The sequence below is a fragment of the Epinephelus moara genome, chromosome 20 (genome assembly GCF_006386435.1).
Source record: "Epinephelus moara isolate mb chromosome 20, YSFRI_EMoa_1.0, whole genome shotgun sequence".
Lineage (NCBI taxonomy): Eukaryota > Metazoa > Chordata > Actinopteri > Perciformes > Serranidae > Epinephelus > Epinephelus moara.
Genome location: NC_065525.1, coordinates 5,129,778 through 5,151,710, shown reverse-complemented (window position 1 = coordinate 5,151,710; position 21,933 = coordinate 5,129,778). Strand labels below are relative to the sequence as shown.

At 40.8% G+C, this 21,933-nt stretch overlaps 2 protein-coding genes across 2 annotated transcripts in view; both read left to right on the top strand.

Annotated features, from left to right (window-relative positions):
- cfdp1 (craniofacial development protein 1) overlaps positions 1 to 4,287 on the top strand; it is a 29,515-nt gene extending 25,228 nt beyond the window's left edge. Inside the window, exon 7 of the mRNA XM_050072289.1 lies at positions 1,685 to 4,287. Coding sequence (XP_049928246.1) covers positions 1,685 to 1,775 — 91 coding nt within the window. The 3' untranslated portion in view covers positions 1,776 to 4,287. The remainder of the gene's footprint in view (positions 1 to 1,684) is intronic.
- An 8,080-nt stretch (positions 4,288 to 12,367) lies between these two features.
- Positions 12,368 to 21,933, top strand: part of bcar1 (BCAR1 scaffold protein, Cas family member) — a 124,034-nt gene continuing 114,468 nt past the window's right edge. The window contains exon 1 of the mRNA XM_050072215.1: positions 12,368 to 12,853. Within this exon, the coding sequence (XP_049928172.1) occupies positions 12,842 to 12,853 (12 nt within the window). The 5' untranslated portion in view covers positions 12,368 to 12,841. The remainder of the gene's footprint in view (positions 12,854 to 21,933) is intronic.

Here is a 21,933-nt window from a genome sequence, read left to right as displayed (position 1 = left end):
TGTGAGGTGGGATGGATTATCTCGGCAAAGCAGAAGTGCTCACTAACACAGATTTAGACAGATTTGTGAACAATATTTGAGGGAAATGGTCTTTTGTGTGTATAGAAAATGTTTTAGATCTTTGAGTTCAGCTCATGAAAAATGGGAGCAAAAACAAAAGTGTTGCGTTTATATTTTTGTTCAGTGTATATCAGTGTATAAGTTGGCTGTTCAGTATCAAGAAACTGCAATACCAAAAGGCCAAAGATTTTTTGGCAGGACATTTTTGAGTAGTCTGTTGTGTCACGTAGTCTCGTGAACGTGAACGTGATATCTCAAGAATGCCTTTTTTATGACCTTTTTTTATCAAATTTGGCACAAACATTCACTTGGATTCAACAATGAACTGATTCGATTTTGGTGGTCAAAGGTCAAGGTCACTGTGACCTTGTCTATCTCAATCTCGTGAACTTAGTTTCTCGATAACACCTTAAGGGATTTTTTTTTCCTTTCTTAGTTTGACACAAACGTCCACTTGAACTGAAGAATAAGCTGATTAGATTTTTTTGGTTAAAGGTCAAAGGTCAAGGTCAGTGTGACCTCACAAAACATGTTTTTGGCCAAAACTCAAGAATTCAAATACATAATGGTCAGGAGAGGCTTTTTGTAGCTTCCATCACAGAGAGAAACCAAAGAGTATTACATCCCAAATGTGCAGGAAGTACAGTGGGCCGAGATTAAACCAGGAATATCTTAAAGCAAAGTGGACATTAACACCAGCTCACTGGGTCTCTAGTACTTTAGTACTTGAGTCTCTACAGACCTCTATGGGTTTGAGATGAAGAGGGGTTCATCATTTTCATGAAGTATGTCCTTGTACTTTTATTATTAAATGTTATAGTGAACCAACAACCAACACTGTTCATGTGACATACTAATTTACAGAGCAAATTGGTGACGATTCCATCCTTCATTAATAGCTCTTCACAGTCAGTAATGCCAAAATGCTGACATGGCTCCACCACAGTGAGCAGGCCTGATGGAAAACACAGAGTTTTTAATTATGAAGCAGTAGCTGGAAAGTAGTGAGTGTAAATGGAGGGACACGTTGTTCCATATGAGTAGGAATCATGCTTTAGTCTGGATGGAGAGAGGGAGCCAATGGAAGCCTGGTTGCCCCAGGGAAATAACATGAATCTGTGATGTATGCACTTTGTTAGCTCCTTCACTGTCATTCTGTGCCTCACACACACACACACACACACACACACACACACACACACACACACACACACACACACTCAACATGTACTAACTTCCAACCAAGCAGAAGGATGGGGGCTAATTTAAAAACACTTAGACACAACAGGGAGTCAAATTATCCCCCCCCCCCACACACACACACACACACACACACACAAACACACACTGCAGGAAAAGTTGTGTAACTGCATCCTGTGTTGGAGTGGAAGAAGTGGAAAGAGATGTGATTTAGGGGTGGGAAACTCTGTGTGTGTGTGTGTGTGTGTGTGTGTGTGCGTGTGTGTGCGCGCGTGCGCGTGCGTGCGCGTGCGTGCGTGTGCGTGTGAAGACCACATTGCTTCTATACTCTTTGTCCTAAATTGTATTTTCAGTGTGTTTGTGCTTGTTATGATAAAAGTAGGTCTAATGTTCTCTTTCTGTGTGTGTGTGTGTGTGTGTTTAGGTATGTGGAGCGGAAGAACTTCTTGGAGCGCGTCGACCACCGCCAGTTTGAGTTAGAAAAAGCAGTGCGACAGAGCAACATGAAACAATGACACACACACACACAGAGTAGAACAGATGTTTAGACTTCCTGTATCTTGCTTTCTCTCTCTCTCTAATGACACAGTTGCCGTTCCTCCAGTAAAGTGAGCTCAGACTGGTGCTGTGGCTCGAGTCTATTTCAGGACGGGGATATTAATAGGGTGAGTTTGTGGAATGATGGGGTGTTGAGTGTTCTTGTACTTCCATCCTTGTGAGAACCAATTTGATTTTTTAAACCTTCACACTGAGGGCATTTTTTGGGGAAGTGAGGTCATTCTTGCCTGTCCTACTTCCTCACAGGGTTGAGTCAGGGCTAAAACTTAGTTTTGGGGTAAAAGAATAAATCCAGTTTATACATTTACTTTTATAGTTTTGTCCATTATTTCTACCTGTCATGATGATGTCTTCACCAAGTTAACTGCTGAGATCTGGGAACACAGTGATGCCATACAAAAAAGTCTGATAGGTCAAGAAACATGAACAGCCAGGTGATCTATTGTGGAAGTAAAACCCAAGTTGAAGTAAACCAGAGTTATACTCTAATACTTAAATCAGGATCTCATTATGGTTAGGGTAAAGGTTGAGGTTAGGGAGGGCACTGAGCCAACTGACTGGCTAGGACCCGTTTCCACTTAGCATTAAAATGCGACCTGTATATCTGGATACCTTACCTGAATCAGAGAAAACACATTTAGAGGTTAAAACAACTGTTATAAATGCATTTTGTATTAGATCTCAGCCAGATGTAAATGACACCTGTACCATAAAAATCTGCCCCTACCCAACAAGTTGAAAGGTAACCTATAACTCTGCCTCTTCCTGCTGTCTCAAGCTGCCCTTAGACAGCTGCACACAGCACCTTCCTCTGCAGATCCATACAGCAGCATCTCTTCAGGAGACTTCAGGACAAAGGGATTGTTTGGATATTTTGAAGTGGAGTTGTGTGAGCTACTTATCCATAGTCAGTGTATTACATACATTAGATGTCAGTCGGGACAACCCCATTACTGAAGGCCGAAAGCCATTACTGGCTTCAGTTCCCCATCTATGCCCTCGTCAAAGCCACCAGACTACATTGAGAGAAACAGTGATTTAACATCCCTGAACATAGGAGCTGCTGGTCTACCGCTGCTTTAATCGGTTTGTTTGTGTTATTGTGTGACTTTGGTGAATCTGAACTAACCCTTTTAAATGCAAAAGTCACACAATAACACTGTTTGAGGCAACGGTAGACCATCAGCTCCGATGTTCAGCAATGTTAAATCACTGTTTTTCTCAACGGAGTCTTGTTCTGAAGAGAGCAATAGAGTGACAATAGGTTTCTTGGCTTGTATGTCAGACTCCACCTGCTTCTCCAAAGTAGGGGCGTGCCGACGTATGTGTATACTGTCTATGGTAAGTATGTGCACGTTTTTCTGAGTGTACTAACCAAAAAGTCTGTTGCAAACATCATACAGTAGCACACTACCCAGCACTATGACATCTAAATTTCAAATTCTTTTTGATGACATCCATTTTTTATTACAGAAATATAGATGTCATAGTGCAGGGTAGTGTGCTACTGTATGATGTTTAAATTTCTGTAATAAAAAATGGATGTCATCTAAAAAAAATTTGAAAGCTTGAAACTGTATTAAAATTCTACAGATAGGGGCTTTAATCAGCAGAGGGATAGATGCTGTGAGGTCTGGTTAAATTAATGCAGTTGTTGGATGGATTTTTCATTGTTTCAGTGTTCAACCAATAATGTTTTTTCAGATCGTTAATGATGTTTTTGGATTGGAAAAAAAATGTGTTAAAATCTGAACTTTGTCATACTGTTTAAACCATCATGCAACACTGAAACACCCTGCTGACCACTGTAAAAATGATAACATGTATTCATGCATTCAGGTGACAAGCTTTCTGGGGACACTGTACAGAGCACTGTAATGCTGATCAATACCACAATAGAAGTGTAATCAATTAGTCTGCGTCTCATCCATCATAAATGAGAGGACCACACTGACTGCCGATCCCTCAGGTGCTCTTTTGTCCTAGTTATGAACAAACATGGAACAAAGGCAGAGGGGTGAGAGGAGGATTGATGCAGAAGAGGGAGATTTGATGTTTTATTTGTTTAACTGTTGGGTCTTGACGCAGCTCTCTGTTTGTTCATGTAAATATTAGATATTCAATAAACACAAACAGGTCATTTTAAGTAAGCTGGTTGATTTATTTTTGTTTGCAGAGTCAAACTGTTTGTTCTGTAAAGTAGGCTGTGAAGAGTCTCTGTATCAAACATTGTTCTTCTACCCCCTGTTGAAAATTTTACTGAATGGATCGCTTATGGAGCCCCAAATGATCAATATTAAATGAATAAGACATTATGAAATAAATAAGGCAGATGCTGTTAGCACCTATGTTTAAATAGCTAATGTGGCTGTTCACACCCAGGCGTATATCACAGCAAAGATGAGCACTAAGGTGTCCGTAGCCAACAATGCTATTTACACCCGTTGGCTATTAACACCTGGGTGGTTATTCCTGGGCATCCTGCAATGTTGAAATATAACGTTAACAAAAATAGGTTTATTAAGCTATTCTATTAAAGTTTATGTACACAGTGTGCACTCAGCACTTCTGTTTTAATGCCTCCGCGCAGGCATAGCAGTGGCTAGAGGTATTATGTTTTCGGATTGTCCGTCTGTCTCCTGTGAACACAATATCTCAAGAACACCTCAGGGGAATTTCTTAAAAAATATGGCACAAATGTCCACTTTGCCTCAACAACGAACTGATTCAATTTTGGTGGTCATGTCAGAGGTCAAGGTCACTGTGAACTTGTATGTCTCATTCTCGTGAACGTGATATCTCAATAACACCTTAAAGGGATAGTGCACCCAAAAATGAAAATTTAGCCATTATCTACTCACCCATATGCTGATGGAGGCTCAGGTGAAGTTTTAGAGTCCTCACAACACTTGCGGAGATCCAAGGGGAGAGGGGGTAGCAACACAACTCCACCTAATGGAGGCTTATGGTGCCCCAGATTCAAACGTCCAAAAACACATAATTGAAACCACAAAATATCTCCATACTGCTCGTCTGTAGTGATCCAAGTGTCCTGAAGCCCCGACATAAAAAGTTGTTTGGAAAAATGTCATTTGAAGTCTGTTTTTAGCCTCATTGTAGCCTGCAGCTCTGACTGCCTCTCTGTGCACCGCGCTCACGTATGCATGCTTGCGCGTGAGACTAGCGAAAGCACATGAACACACATGAACGTGGTGCCCATGTCTCAGGGTCTGGCGTAGTAGCTCATAAGGATTTTGTTCAGTTTAGCCGACTTTGATTTGGAAAACTTAGCTTAGTAGAGGAAGCACAAAGGGATTTTGAAAGAAACACAGGAGCAGCACACTGATGATGTCAGAGGGCTGATCGCAATGTTGGTCCAGGAATGCATGTAGGATGTTGATCTAGGAACATGTCCTACTTGGCAAAATCACATCATGCAGGTGTACATAGCTGGATAGCTGTGCAATGTGACTATTATGTGACTATAGACCCTCCAAATAAATTCTCATACGAATAAACTGGGTAAAATATCTAAATCAACCAACAATCTTCATTATTCTAAAATGCCATAATAGTGTATAAAGTATGTTACACTGCATTTGTTTTGTTGTAAGTATCCTGAGCCATTACCGTTATTTCTGTTTACCCACAGCACTTTCAAAGCACTTTCCTGTGGTGACTGAAGAGGATGCTGAAATGTTGTGTGTATGTTGAATAAAGCAGCCCTCTTGTGGGTTTTAAGACAGAACTGCTCCTGACAGGTGCCTAAAATCAGCTTGTGATTTACTACTAAACCTTTAGTTCTACACACACACACACGAACACACACACACACACACAAAGACAGATAGTAGGATTTTTATGGCGTAGGGCTGACAGGAGATTATCCTCACACATGCTCACACATAGCTTATCATGGCTGAAGGTGTCTATGGGAATGTGTTGCCATAATTTTATTCTTGTCAGGATGGATGAGGCTGAAACAGCATTTACATCATCACGGGACACTAAAACTCCACTCCAATCAAAATGTCTCAGCAGAGGCCACTCACCATAATGGTTTCCCAGAGACAACCAATGCAGTCTGATGTAATCTCTAATGATGATGGAACCAATCAATCAGATGCAATATGTTGGAGGTGGATTTATTAAAGGATATCAGTATTGTTTGTAACCTCAGTCTCTCCTCTCATGTTTTATTTTATGTGCATGGTAGCCAGAAGGCTAAACATTTTAGCATGAAGCTGGTTCTGTAATTATTTATAGACACGTGAGATCTTCACTAAATCTCTTCCATGTGCACCCTTTTGCAATGCAGTGGTACGGGATTTGGATCCATTATGAGGGATTGATTATATGCTGCATATACTGGATAGTTTAATTTCCTTGATAAGTGTAAAAGACATGCATCAAAAAAATCACCTCATTAAGATCTCATTATTAATGACATCACCCATAGGTTTTTAAATGGGAACTAGGCTCATTCTAAAAATTCATACATTTTCTTTCTCTGGTTTTAAACAGTCTCAAAATATTAATAACCATGAACAACTCTCTCCCAAATCCAAAAGCTAGTGAGGTAAAACTCAAATTTGTGATGTCATATGGTATAAAGTCTGTAGCTGTTCCGTAGACAATGAATTGGGAAAGATGTTATAGATGGTCATGGCGCCAGTGATGGCGTTCGAGGAGCCAGACGTTGGTGTCAGTTCTATTGGGGTGAGTACGGCAAATCACACTGTAGGAGCCAAACCCCTTTCCGTTGTCTGTGCTGAGCCCATCTAGTGGCTGTGGATAAATGGGGATAAAGCTAAGAGAGGCTGCCTGGGTGGTGTGGGGGGAGCAGGAAGAAGTGTGTTTAACCTCCCATCCTCAAGGCCTGATGCAGAGACTGTCCTTGCTTTAATCTATGTAGGATCCTTAGTTTATCTTTCAAATCCTTATTTAGATTTAGATTTACACTTTCTGAGCATTGTATTCATTTTTTGTTTATAATAAATACTGATTCATTTTTTGGATTTTCTTTTTTCTTGGACAGGTAGCCTACTTGAATAATAAAAATCAATGACTTTTTCAGTCCACTAGATACAGTTTGCTGCAAATACAGTGATTGAAGTGAGATGAAGAGACTGAAATCTTATTAAATAAAAGTGCTTTGGGGACATACAGTAATTTGCAGTTTGAATAAGTTAATAAAGCATAATATATTGCAGTATATTTTATCACAATACTCAGCATATCACAATGTTTAGAATCACAATTATATTGTATCGTGACTTAAGTATTGTTATAATATTGTATCGTGGAACCTATGGTGATTCTCTCCCCTCAAGAATAATCATCAAGTCAAAGACCAATTGAAGGATTCCAGAACTGCAGCACCAATGAGGGGACTTGCTAGATTTGGAGTGTAAATGGAGAGCTGGATGGTGACGAACACATGGCCTGATTGTTTGAAAGCATAATATGTACACCCCTCTATGCATTTCATAAACTGAGAGCTGAGAACGAATCACGTTACAAAGGAAACAAAGGAAATCTGTTAATGGCGTGGATTATATTGTGAAATCGTTCAAACGTTAAGGAGTCTGCTGTAGGAGTGGATTATTGGATTGCTTGGATAATTTCTGGATGAATTAAAAAAAACATGGCTCATGTTATGAAAGCTAGTGAAGAAGAGGAAGTCGTGGAAAGCACTTCAGACACAGATCAAGAACATGTTTCCAAGTTTAAAAAAAAAATCTTATTCATTTAACTAGAAGGGGAAATATAATGACTGAACTTATGGAAGATGTGTCATATGTGCAAGAAGTTGAAGCTACTTTTCTTGACCTTAAATCCACACATGAAGCTTATCAAGAGCTTTTGACTAAAGAGGAGGCAAATGAAGATGAATACTCCATCATATCTTTGTTGTTTCAACTGTGACTGAAAAATCCTCCCACCAGATTAAAAACACACATTATGTGATGCTTGCTGATGTTTTTCATTGATCTTCAAACAGATCATGGCTCTGTCTCAAGCCCCTGTTTGGTCCAAGACAGCTAACGTTACATCATGATTCATGAACAAACGGGGCAGGTCCAACCTATTATCACTGACCAGACTGCAATTATAACAAGATCAGTTTTTAATGGCTCTGATAATTGTTCTGCCTGGACTTTATGATATGGCCTGTCAGTTTGGTGAATATCTGCCAACATGGACTTGACCATATGCTATAATGCCTTACAGTTTGCCTGAGTGATTTATATTTGTACTAACTAGTTATTTAACGTTAATTAGCTAGCATACATATAAGTCATGACAGCGATTAAGCTTGAGAGGCTGTAACATTTGCTATCACTCACCGACACTGCAGCTCTGTTTCCCTCACATCTTCACCAGGATTACTGCTTAATGGCATTTACAGTCCAAATGAATGTAGGGTGACTCAACAGAGATGTAGCTGGCTAATGTTAGCTAAACAAAGTGCAATTGCCAACTTCATTCATTAATAAACAAAGTAACAAGTTCTTTTTTCCATTCCATTTTAAACGGCTTATCTGGGGCCGAGTCGCAGGGGCAGCAGGCTGAGCAAAGCACTCCAGACGTCCCTCTCTCCAACAATGCTTTCAAGGTCCTGCCCCGGAGCCTCCCACCATTTGCATGTGTCTGAAAACCTCTAAGAGAAGGCGCCCAGGAGATATCCTGATGAGATGCCTGACCCACCTCAACTAGCCCCTCTTAACGCAAAGGAGTAGCGACTCTACTCCAAGGTCTTTCCGGATGTCCGAACTCCTTATCCTATCTCTAAGGCTCCATCCTTCAGAGGAAACTCATTTCGGCTGCTTGTATCCACGGTTTCATTCTTTCGATCACTACCCAGAGGTCATGACCATAGGTGAGAGTTGGGACACAGATGGACCAGTAAATAAAAAAGCTTTGCCTTCCGACTCAGCTCCCTCTTCACTATGACAGTCCGGCACATCATCTGCATGAAGCAGAGATGCAATTTTGAGGTCCTCAAAGTGGACCCCTTCCTCACCCAGCTGCACCTTGAGATTAGGCTCATTCGAGATGAACTGGGCCTTGCCTGGAAAGTAGACGAGAGCAGGCAGCTGCAGCAGGGGGCGGTGACAAAAAGCTGCGGTCAAGTTTAACAATAAGGTTAATATTTTCAGAGGAAAAAAAAACAAGGCAACAGCTTTCAGTTAGATCAGTCAGATATAATCAGGGCTTCACCTCTGTACAGATGTTACTTTACTTACTTTAAGAATCCTCACATCCCACTGACCACAAGTCTCTGTGATGCTAAATAGTAAAAAGTTTAACTTAAATAACTAAAACATTCTCATGTTAATATACAGTAGACTCTGTATAGTTTATGATGAATGTATTTAATCCCTGACGACTAAACTTGACCATCAGTCACACAACATGTTTTCTGTTCACAGAATAAACCTTCAAATCAAACAAATAACATCTAAATCTGTTTTAAAAGTTGATCTAAAACATCATCTTGTTGAGTCAAAATCTAAACCAATCAGCTGTTAGATCAGGTGAGAGCCAGGTGTTTCCCACCATGCCCTGGGTCTTGCAGTCGGTGGAGAGCAACTGCAACACCTGGCTCTAAAATCTGCGGCTGCCTTGCTATCGCAAGATTATTGCTGTCCACTTTTGTAATACATCAGAGCAAATTGGGAAGAAGTCGGACACAAAACTAACCGGCATGCAGTGTGCACCGATCACCGGTGATCGAATCTACGCAGGCCTGGCTCATCTTGAATGAGCCTATTCTTTGGATAAGGGGTTGTATTGAAATTGGAATGGAAATAGAGTTTTTTTGGCTTCATGCGCCCCTGAGCAACTTTCCTAGGAATGAGTGGGATCCCACATTAAATGCTGTATGAAGGTCTCTTTACACATCCATGGTCTATGGAGTACGCCATGTTGCGCCGCCATGTTTCTTCAGTAGCCCATAACAGACAAACCAAACACGGGTCCTAAATAGGGCCATTCATGATTTTGCATTTTGGTGTTGACCAATGTTATTAGCTGGCCCCCCACATGAGAGTGAGCGAAAAACACATGCCATTTTAACCTAAAACTGCTTTATTCCGTGTTTTTATCAGGAGAAGAACTCTGTGGATAATTTGGCTTCTGGTAAAAACCTCCTGAACAATGGACACTAAAGGAATTCCATCCAGGAGAAGATTCAGCTGGCTGCAGTGTGCAATCCTCACCACTAGATGCTACTAAATTCCCCTAAATCGTACAGACTGCTCCTTTAATTGAGGTAGTGTTCCTCTTTAGTGGGACACACTGAAGCCTTGGTTGACTGAGATAGTCAGAACAAACAAATACCACAGTTGACAGTGTGACACCTGTCAAACACGCAAACATGATAACAATCATAAACGCAATCAAGATAAAAGAAGTGCATTTTTTAATAGAATAGGACACATAGGGTGTTATTTAAACAAAGTACACTGCTTGTTGCTGTGACCCACCTGGTTTTTGGAGGTGCTTTGGAATCCAGTACAAATTTGCATCTGTTGTACGTAGATCGTCTGTAGACAGACATATTTGGTCACTGCATTTTTGCTCTAGTGACGGACTTAATCTCTTTGGTCCTCCCTCATCCAATCTAAGAAGAAGCACACACACAGCTACTGGTGTTCCTGGCCAACCCCAGCTGGATGCAGGCACGCATGTGTGACATGTCAGTGAGGCGTGTGGGTGAAAATAGCTGCTGTTATTTAAACCACAGCAGGGAGCCTGATTGTGTTCCTGAAGAAACACACACACGCGCACACAAACAAGAGTCAGAAGGAAAGACAGAGTGCTCAGCGGGGCAGCCAGGGCTCAACTATTTATACCGCGCATCATCCTGACAATCTATCTGTTCCAATCATTATAATGACTTACTGATTTCAAACAACTGTCTGGTATCAGAGATGAGTTTATGAATAACAAGTAACTTGATGTGTTTTGTCAGTGTCACTGAGTTTAAATGATCAAATGTGGGCCACATTGTTAAAATGAGCAAAATGATGCTGCAGCAGCTCATACTGAAACTGCACGTTATGCTGGGCAATTAACATTACAGCTCATTTTGCAAAGCATGTTGTTGTGTTTAAGAAATAATAACACTGGAACTTTGATAAAAATGCATGCAGACTTGATATTCACTGTTTTGGAATACAAAATTCAAGCACATTTCCAGAGTTTGCTAAAAGGTTTTCTAAAATAAGAGAAAGAATGAAAACCACTGGCTGCATGGAGTGGTTAGCCTTTATGTTCATATTTTGTTTTTCTGTCATTATAGAATGCTGTTGGCCTAGTATAGTAATGTAGTTGTATATAATCTATGATTGGGCAAATCATCAGACAGTGGGCCCCTGGGCACAGATATGCAAAAGGCTCCATCAACTCTCATTCATAGGAGCAAGACACACAGCCTTTGTGGTGGTTTTGCCTCTTTTTGTGTCTCTGTGGGGTCATTTTACCTGTCACCTTGATGTGATTCTGTGTGTCATTGATGTAATGTTGTGTCTTTTTTGGCCAGTTCTGCATCTTTTTAGTCATTTTGTGTGTCTTTGAGGTCATTGTGTGTCACTTTGATGTCATTTTCTGTCTCTTTGGGGTAATATTGTGTCTTTTTTGGTCATCATGTATTTCTTAATATTCATCTTGTGCCTCCTTGTGGTTGTCTTGTGTCATTTTGATGTCATTTGGTGTCCCTTTGAGCTAATATCATGTCTTTTTGGTCATTTTGTGTCTCTTTGTAGTAATTTTGTGGTTGTGTTGTGTCTCTTTGTAGTTGTTTTGTGTGTCTTTGAGGTAATTTGTGTCTTTTTTGGTCATTTTGTATCATTTTTTGGTCATTTTAATGTCATATTGTGACCTGTTAATGTCTTTTTTGGTTGTTATGTGTATTTTTGTAGTCATTTTGTGGTTGTTTTGTGTCTCTTTGTCGTCATTTTATTTATCTTTGAAGTCATTTGTATCTCCTTGAAATCAATTTGTTTCTTTTTTGGTGCTGTAGTGTCTCTTTTTAGTCTTTTTTGTATTTTTTGCTCATTTGAGTAGTTTGTGTCTGTTTGTGGTTCCTTTGCATCCCTTTGTGGTCATTTTGAGTCACTTCCTGGTGAGAATGTGTTACTTTGACATTTTGCACGTGAATGCCAGAGGGGCCCCTTATATTTGGCCCCTGGGCCTGTGTGAGGTAAGCCCATTAAGTTTTTTATCAATGAAATTCTGTGTTGTGACCTTTATAGTATAGTATACAGTGTAATGTTTAGACAGTTCAAATGTCCGACATGCAGCAGCATTATTCTAATAATAGTTGTCTGCCAGCTAATATTTGTATGAATCATTTGTATTAACTGAGCATGCAGAACCATTGGTATGGTCCTTTAAAGGCTTGTTCCAAAAATGCCCCGGGGGGTACCCTGCTGTGGATTTTTAAAGTGCGTTGTAAATTGTAGGAACTGTAAGTGGTTGTAGTGAGACGGTCTCTTTAAGGCTGGACTGGATCATCCCTGTGGAAGGACGGCAGCAGACAGCGGCGGAGGCGGTTCTCTCCTGCCGTTCACTTACGCTACAGACCTGTCAACACAACGCTGCGAGTCGCTTGACCTCCCGAACCATCGCTTCGTCGTTTACTAGCTTTTATTGGAGCATTTCGGAACGGGGTGTCCGTGAAGGAATCCGTGAGTGAGGCGAGGAGCGGCGGAGGGAGAGGGAAGGCGGGGGACGGCAGAGACAGCCGGCTCTGCTGGACATTCAGGCGGCCGCAAAACCCCTGATTTTGCTGCAGACACATTTCCTGACAGTCCAAACTCAACGAAAGCCCGACCTCTGTCCACAGCTGGATGTTTGCCTTTCCTTCAGAGTGCACCGCGGAATGGACGGAGGAGGACTGACACTTGGGGAGCCGTGACGAAACCTCATTCTGTTGGAAAAGTAGCATCTGGAAAAAAAAGACCGCCGTGCGTTTTTAAAGCAAGGAGCCAAGGAGAGTGACAGCACCAGCAAAATGTCTGTCCCTGTAAGTATGTCAGCCCTGGGGCTCAGGAAATACTTCCTCAGCTTGTCTGCTTTTTCTGTCCTACGGTGTTTCATATTAGAGACACGATAGAGCAAGATTTGACACGTCCAACCAAAGACAGCTCCCCCTCAATGCAGCACACACCCAGTTATACACCACGCAGCACTTCAATTATTAATATGGCAACTTTCACAACTGCTATCAGCCTGTTTGTCATTAATATACATAACTAGTGTAATTCTATTAATGGACCTTCTATTGGAGTAAAGTGCTCCTCTTGGTTTGTCACGTAAAGTGGAATTTGCTGGAGAAACCAGCTGACTGATGATGTGTAACAGCAGCTACTGTGCAGCTCTGCTCATTAGTAAAGGGGCGTTAATCTGCCTGTTCTGTTGGAGCTCTTTGGTTTAAGGCCACATACTGTGTCTGTAGTGCCATAGCTATTCTCGGCAGGCCTGGCCTGTCAACACATTCAGACAGCTGATATTACTGCCTGTGTGTGTCCTCGGGATGGATTTCTATTGTGTTGCTTTTGCAGGCAGTCTCAGATGTTTTAGTGCAAACTGCTGTACTGCTGTTGGAAATTGTCTGTATAGAGCTTGTTGTGTTGTTCTTTATCACATTCCTCAGGATCTGTTTCACAAACTCTGCCTGGAGGGTCTAATGGAAAGCTCTCTGTGTGTGTGTGTGTGTGTGTGTGTGTGCGCACACACGCGTCAGCCCTGCCACTGTGTACTCAGCAACACCCCCAAATGGAAACTGGCTTAGATTTATTGTATTACTTCCATTATTAGGAATGCACAATATTTACATTGTTAGTCACATCTGATCGCTGGTGCTTTCCACAGTCCTTGTAGCTGACAATAATAATAATAACCTTATTTAATGGTCAGGTTTCCACATCTCTAATTTCAGAGTTTTTACCTGTTGTGCTTCATGCACAAGCAGATGTGCACTCCATAAAACACTGCTTTATCATTCTCTGCTCGTTGCTAGACAGTTCTTTCACTGGGATTACACAGTGAATTCACAAGTGTCTTCAGGTATTTGTTTGCTCTTCTATTTTTATGTACTGCAGGCTCTTAAGGCTTGTTTGGAATATGCTGTCAGCATTTGTAAATTAAGCTATATCATTTCAATCATTGCCAGTTTCTAAAAATGCACAGAAAGTACGATATTACCTGTAGCTTTTCAAAGTTGGAATCCAGTTAACATTAGAGCATAAAAAAACTTTTGTAGCTGTCATGGCTTATGCACTTTTTAAAAACAAGTGAATAATCCACATATGTAATAAATGCTCAGTGTATTTTGGGCATAGTTTTAATATCAGTCACTATACGGATAAGCTTGCACCAAAGGTCCAGTGTGAAGGATTTAGGGGGATATACTGGCAGAAATGAAATGTAATATAATAAGTATTTCTTCTACCAGTTTAAATAATCAGATCCATTTTTTTGGAGGAGAAGAGACCTCTGTGAATAATTCAGCTCCTGGTAAAAACCTCCTGAACGTCTAGATCTAAAGTTATCATAATTAAAACGTGAGCGCACATTAGCAGGTACTAGGCTAGCGGTTTGTCTCTGATATGCCAAACATTGTTTTTCAGACACTCTTGTCATGGAGGGACTGCTAACAACGGTCGCCACAGTGAAAACGCATATGTTCCTATATAGAGCCAGTGTTGGGTTTGTCCGCTCTGGGCTACTGTAGAAATATGTGATCTCTGTTGACGAGGACCTACTCAAACGACTCATTCTTAACAAAAACACAATGAATCTTATTTTTAGGTGATTATACACTGTAGAAAACATACTTATTTTATTATATTCTATTTCTGCCAATGTATCCCACTAAATCCTACACACTGGACCTTTAGTCACAAGTGAATCATCCACATATGAAAGATATGATCAGTATATTTTGGGCTTGATTTAATGTCAGTCACTATTCTGATTTGAACATATTTCAAACTTTAACTTGATGATAAGCACAGCTATTATAGCTGTATCATACATGCAATATTCACTCCTTTGATTGGGCTGGCCTACTAAGCATCAGCACTATGACTGAGTAGTGAAGCCAGGGCTTGTGTAAGTTGTAGCTCCAATAATGGCCAGTAGATGCTGACTCTAGGAAAACTACTGTATTAAGGTATTTAGGCTTAGACAGGTTTTGAGATGTTTTGAGGTGTTTGGTTGGTTGACAGCTGTCTCAGCCTGTCACAGCTGGCTGTAATGATTACTGCTCTCCCCTTAAAACCTTTTTAAGAATTCCCTCATAATTTGTCACAGCTGCAGCTACCACGGCATCACAGAGTTGAATGGTCACATGATGACACAAACCTCGTCTCTTACACAGCTGTTTGAGGGATTATTGGTGAAAAGAGAGCAGCGCTGTAGAGGACTTATGCACGAGGCTCCGCTCCTCTGCATGGCTGTCATCTCTAGTAATGTCTATTAGTTGCAGTGTGGAAAGGTGTTTCCACCCACTGAGGTGCAGAAGCAGCGGCTGCTGTTCACCTTCTCAGCGTGGCAGGATGTGTTCTGATCTGCTAAACTTGGCATTCACACATGGACTTGCTGCCTCCTGCTATTTCATGAGACACACTGCAGATCTGTGTGTGTGTGTGTGTGTGTGTGTGTGTCTGTGTGTGTGTGTGTGTGCACATGCGCGCGTGTCAAGCATGTGCGTTCCTGCCACAGAGGGGAAGATTGTGCAACACAAAGGCAGAAACTGGGATGATGAAAGTGATGCATTCAGTCAATTGGAAGAAGGGTGTGTGTGGTTTGGGGGGGGGGATCTCACTAAAAAGACAGACAATAGATTCTTCTTCAGATAGCACCCATCTTCTCTGACAGACAGACAGACAGACAGACAGCAGGTTGTACGTTCTCCTCAGCAGAGAGGAAGTTAAGTCGGTTTGCATTCTTCAAACTTTATCTGCTCACAGCCGTTTGAAATAGTACATATGGTACTAAATGTTCAACTGGGTGCTTCTCTCAACATTTTATTGTGAAATATTAGCAGGTGAGTGTACTTTTCAGGATATCCTTAATGAGTATGTTTACGTGCACAACATTTTCTGGTTTTTGCCCTTATTCCAAAAAAGAAAATAAGCTGTTTACATGGCTAATGAAAATGAAAATTCCACTAATACTCCTGCTTACATGCAGCCAGGCAAACTCTGATTAACGTGCCCTAACATGTCCTTTTTCATGTCAAAACATAGAAAAGTGGAACAGCTGGAGCGGCTTGTCATTTTGCTTCTCTGCATCAAAATAGGATTTTTTCAAAACACAGCCTATTATTTTAGGGCCATATGGCCCGTCCCTAATGCCATAATGCTTTTTAGATACATTATCTTCATTTGAGGGTATTTCCAAGCAAATATTGATGTACATGATTATTTGCAACTTCATCCGCATACATATCTTTCTGCCCCCATTCCAATGCCAAATAGGCTACCCAGTTGTCAGTCATGTCCAGATGCAAAATCCTTAACTTCAAACAATAATAACCTTTGAATGAGCCTAAAAATGCAGTGAAATACTGATGAGCTAAAATCTCCTGTATAACATAATAAATTGTCACATTTACTCTAATGTAGGGCTGCAGTTAATTGATTATCAAAAGTGTTGCTGTTTAATACTCTGTTGATCGACTAATTAATTATTCAACCAATTATTTCACTTGTACTCCGATAACAACTGGAATGACTGTGTAACTTATTAGATGATCCAAGATGTTTCCTGTCCTGTGTTGACTCTGCAGTATGACCAGTCAAACACGCACTAACAGGATTTCATGGTGGTCATAGTGTTGGTTCAGCTGCATGTTGCCATGGCTACGGAGAAATAATACAAAGTGTTTACCTACCTGAGTGATAGTGGGGTCACTGCTGGTGTATGTGTGCGCACATGTACACAGTGTATTTGCTCAATGAGTTGGAGGAAGGAAGGGCTACGTGCAGTCAGTTTGTTGTGTTTCTACTCCAACTGTTCTCACGCACCGCTCCGTTATCCTGTCAACTTTATCAATTGCTCTTAATGTCATTAGTGACATCATCACACCTGCGATATCGGCCAGTGAAATCCTAGTTGCCACAGCAACCATTTCCATGATCCCTCTCACCTGGTCACATGTCTCTGTGCCGTCCACACACACACACACACACACACACACACACACACACACACACACACACACACACACCGTGCTTTCCATGACGTACATGATAGGTTTGTTCCTAGAGACAGAGTGTGTGTCTGTGTGTTTGAGTGTTTGGAGCATGTTCAGCTGTGTTTGGCTTGATTTGCTGATCACACAGAAAAAAATAAAGAAGCAGGATGTGTTTGAATTTCAGACTGCGATGTTTCTCTGTTTGATCACTCTGTTTCTATGTGGAGCAAAACCTACCAGACTGTGGCTGGAGGATATTTTAGTGTGTATTATTTTTCACACACAACCACACACACACACACACACACACACACACACACACACACACACAGGCATCTACTGTAGCAGCAGAAAGCGGGGATGGGTCAGATATATATAGAATTTGAAGAGAGTAGCCTGATTTTCAGTCTCAAAGCAGGATGCAGCCTGTTTGTACATCATACATGCACACAGACACATAAATAAATGTGCATTGACATGAATTCACATTGAACTTGGAAGGTTTGACATCCATAGCTCAGTATTACCTTATCTTGCCACTTACATTTTACATTAAATCTCTACACTGATGGAAGCAACTGCAACATGAAACAGCTGAAGCAAAAGATTTATTATTCCTAATGTCCCAGCCTGTCTCTGTAAGTGAATGATGGGCTGCTGGTGTCTGAAGCACTGATGCTACCTATCCATACATTAGTAGGCTGACATTATAGGTCAGTCTCAGATTTTTTTTTTTTTGGGGGGGGGGCCATTTTTAGCCTTTATTTGACAGGACAGACAAGTGTGAAGGGGGAAGAGAGAGAGGGAGTGACATGCAGCAAAGGGCCACAGGCTGGAGTTGAACCCGGGCTGCTGCGGCAACAGTCTTGTACATGGGGCGCCTGCTCCACCACTAAGCCATCGACGCCCCGGTCTCAGATTTTGTGGGGCTGCACACAACTCAGAATTATGTCAGTTGTTCAATACAAATATTCGATGGGTTAACCCACTAACGGAATATTTTTTCTAACTTAAGAAACAGCATCAGGTCATTCATCCAAGCCAAAGCTTTGGGCGAATGTTCAGGTCAGCCTCAGTTTATCACAGACATATCAGCTCCACAACTGGCAGCATCTGTCAGTTATTTTCTCAGTTGATTGGTTTATTATGTAGTCTATAGAACAAAGATAGTGAAAAATGTCCATCACAATTTCCTTCAGCCCACAATGATGTATTCATATTATACATATTAGAATCAGTTTCACACAAGACAGGGAAAGCTGCACATCATTTGTCTTAAGGAGCCTAGTGTTTGGCAGTTTGGCTTGACAGAGGATTTTTGGCCTTTGGTGTCCATCACTGGCAACCACTCATTTAAACATATAAAAAAATTGAGAAAACCAAAGGTGCACCCCAAAATGAATACATATTTATTATTTGTTGCATCAGTGATATTTTAATATTGCTATTCCCCAGACAGTGTTGCATGTGCCTTGTTACACTTCTTTGATTAAGCAAAGGCATCTGTTTTCAGTGACAAAACAAATCTTGAATGGTAAAGAATGGATAAACAACCAGTGACCTGCTGGATTCATTTTTGAGGGATCTGAACATAATGGCTGCACCACTGATATTTATTATATCTGGAATTGAGGGCAGACACGTGAACTGATCACACTTAAAATTCAAATTCTGTAAAGTAGTGTTGACAAAATATTTATTTATTGATACATATATTGTGAATATTTGAAATGGTTGTAATTGTGATTTTCAGCTGTATTGATACACTGGTACCAGCTGCTCTTTCTCACTCTCTCTTATTGTTATTGTTTACTACAGTCACTCTGCTTTTCTTCAATGTCACATTTTCATTTTTAAGCTGTTGTATTACTGCATACTATCTTAATTACTTAAAATATAAGGTGATTAAAAATGGCAACCATATTTCCAGTGTGCACTGTGTAGATGTATGATGTAGGGCAATCTAAATATTATAATAGGAGTCAGGATTGTCTCATACTCAGTAAATAAAAATCCCTTTTATGATATTTTTTAAAAGTCCTGCCTAAATACTGCATGGTGTGTAGCATGTCCGCTATGGAGTGTGTTAGATGGCAGAGAAGAAAGGGTTGGGGTTAAGTGCTTGCCATGCTGAGTGTGTTTTCTCCTGTTTGCGTCCTCCGTGTGTGTGTGTGTGTGATCTCTAAATGGACACATGAATACATAAATTCAGTTTTAAAATTTGATGAAGGCAAAATTGATTTTATAGTCATGCATGTATGCATGATACAGGTGTGTGTGTGTGTGTTTGTGTGTGTGTGTGTGTATGCACCCAGACACAATTGTTCATGCATCTCATTCTGTATATACAGGTGGGGCATATACATAAATACATACATAAGTGTGTGTGTGTGTGTGTGTGTGTGTGTGTGTGTGCTCATTTATGCTAGTTTTTTAATGGTTATTTACAATGCTAAATGTGTGTGTCACATTGTTGTGCTCTCTATACGTTATTTGTGTGTTTGTTCTCTTTTTAGGACACACACACACACGTACACACACACACACACACACACGCACACGCACACGCACACGCACATGCACAATCACAAACTCAACACACACAAACGCCACCACCACCGTGTAGTAGCATGGGTGGGGTTTCCCGCGACTATCTACAGGGACTGCTTGGCCAGTGCAGTACCAGCGCTGTTTATGTGTGTGTTTGCTCTTCACTTCAATATGAATCATTGCTGCTTAGAGATAGAAGCCCTTCTATCACGCACACACACACACACACACACACACACATGCAAACACCTTGCATCTCAATGTCCCTCAGTTCTCCACGTCAGCAGAGAGTTGCTAGGGGCAACAGGAGAGTCCGCTCAGTGTGTCAGTCACATATAGTGTGTGTTGTGATATAAGGACAGGTAAAAATCCTTAAGCTAGCATCAGAGCAGCAACCGGAGGCTGCAGTGAAATGCTGTCATTAAGATTCCATCACTCTGTGTGGTTTAACAGCCGATACAAATACACTGAGATCAGAGCTGCTCACTCTGTGCTTATATGGTCCCAATAGCTATGTCCTGGCTCATGGTCCCTATACAACTGTCTGGCTTAGCAGAAACTAAAGAAAACAGTAGAAAAATAAACAACATTTTAGTTTATTTTCACATCACATTTTGTCACATTTATCACCATTAAGATGATTCTGATTTATTATAAATTGAGGCTTGCTTTAGTAATTTTTACCATCCCTATTTGTAATAAGAACATTAGCCCCATCAAATTAACAGCTGTGATATGGAATTGTGACATCACTAAATATAGGTCCAATGGGTAAAAAACTAGAGACCAAATCACAGTGTTTATTTACAATGACTTCTGGGCAGAAAATCCTCACGTCGGGGCGTCGGTGGCTTAGCGGATAGAGCAGGTGCCCCATGTACAAGGCTGTTGCCGCAGCGGCCCGGGTTTGACTCCAGCCTGTGGCCCTTTGCTGCATGTCATTCCCTCTCTCTCTCCCCCTTTCACACTCAGCTTTCCTATCGATTAAAGGCAAAAATGCTCAAAAAATATCTTAGAAAAAAAAAAAGAAAATCCTCACGTCACAAACATTAAAAGCAAATGGCGAGTGACCCTAAGATCGAAAACTGGCAGATGGTATGCCACTGATAGTTCAGCGGCACAAGCTGATCCCTGGAGTGGTATGCCGCTCATCAATGGTATGCCACTAGTGATTCAGCAGCATAAACTGATCCCCCCCTTTTATTGTCTCCAGAACTTGCTGAGTTTGCAATATCACCAAGCTAACATCACAGAGGGTCATTCTCACTGTTTCTTGTTGTCCCCATGTTGCTTTTGCTCAATTGTGTTTGCTATAGATTAGATAGTAAAGGAACGAACTGCAAACATGATTTACAAAATGATGCAATTGTCTTCTTTACTTTTCATCCTGATCCCTGAGTGAAACTGCAGCCTGTATTGTATCAACATGCCAGAAAATTGTCATTTTGATATTTTGTAGTGCAAAAAAAAAAGAGTGTATGTGAAAGGCTTTGTGGTTTGCAACTTCATTTAAAGGAATGGTGTGTAAGATATAGGAGGATGTAGAGGCATCTAGTGGTGAAGACTGCAGATTGCAATCAGCTGAAACTTCTTCTGGTTAGAATTCCTGTAGTGTTCATTGTTCAGGAGGTTTTTATCGGTAAAGACACATATAGCAGTTTCACATTACAAATCAGTGTTTCTCCTACCCTGTTTGGCACATCGCAGGCGATTCACTTGCCCGGCACCTGCACATGTGTGCATACCTTTTTTCTCTGATAACTTAAGACTCAGACATGCAGGAGGTTTATGCTACAGCTCTTCCTTTCAAAAACAAATAGACCCAGTGATTTAAACAGGTAAAAACACTAAATAAAGTAGTATCTGGTAAAAAAAAAAAATGGTGTTCATGCAGAGGGGCTGCTTACTATGGTAGCCAACGCAAAAATGGGAATGGCCCTATCTAGAGTCAGTGTGTGGTTTGTCCATAAAAACATGGCAGTGCAACATGGTGATCTTGGTAGACGAGGACCGGCTCCTTATACATACGGTTCATTGTTAGGTAAAGAAAAGACAATGATTCTTGTTTTCAGCTGAATAAACACTAAAGAAAATGGACCTTTTATATTATATTCCATTTCTGCCAATATATCCCCCTTGAATCCCATACACTAGACCTGTTCTACAGTGGTGTGAAAAAGTGTTTGCCCCCTTCCTGATTTCTTACTTTTTTGCATGTTTTCCGCACTTAAATGTTTCAGATCATCAAACAAATTTAAACATTAGTCAAAGATAACACAAGTAAACACAAAATGCAGTTTTTAAATGAAGGGTTTTTTTAATGAGGAAGAAAAAAATCCAAAGCTACATGG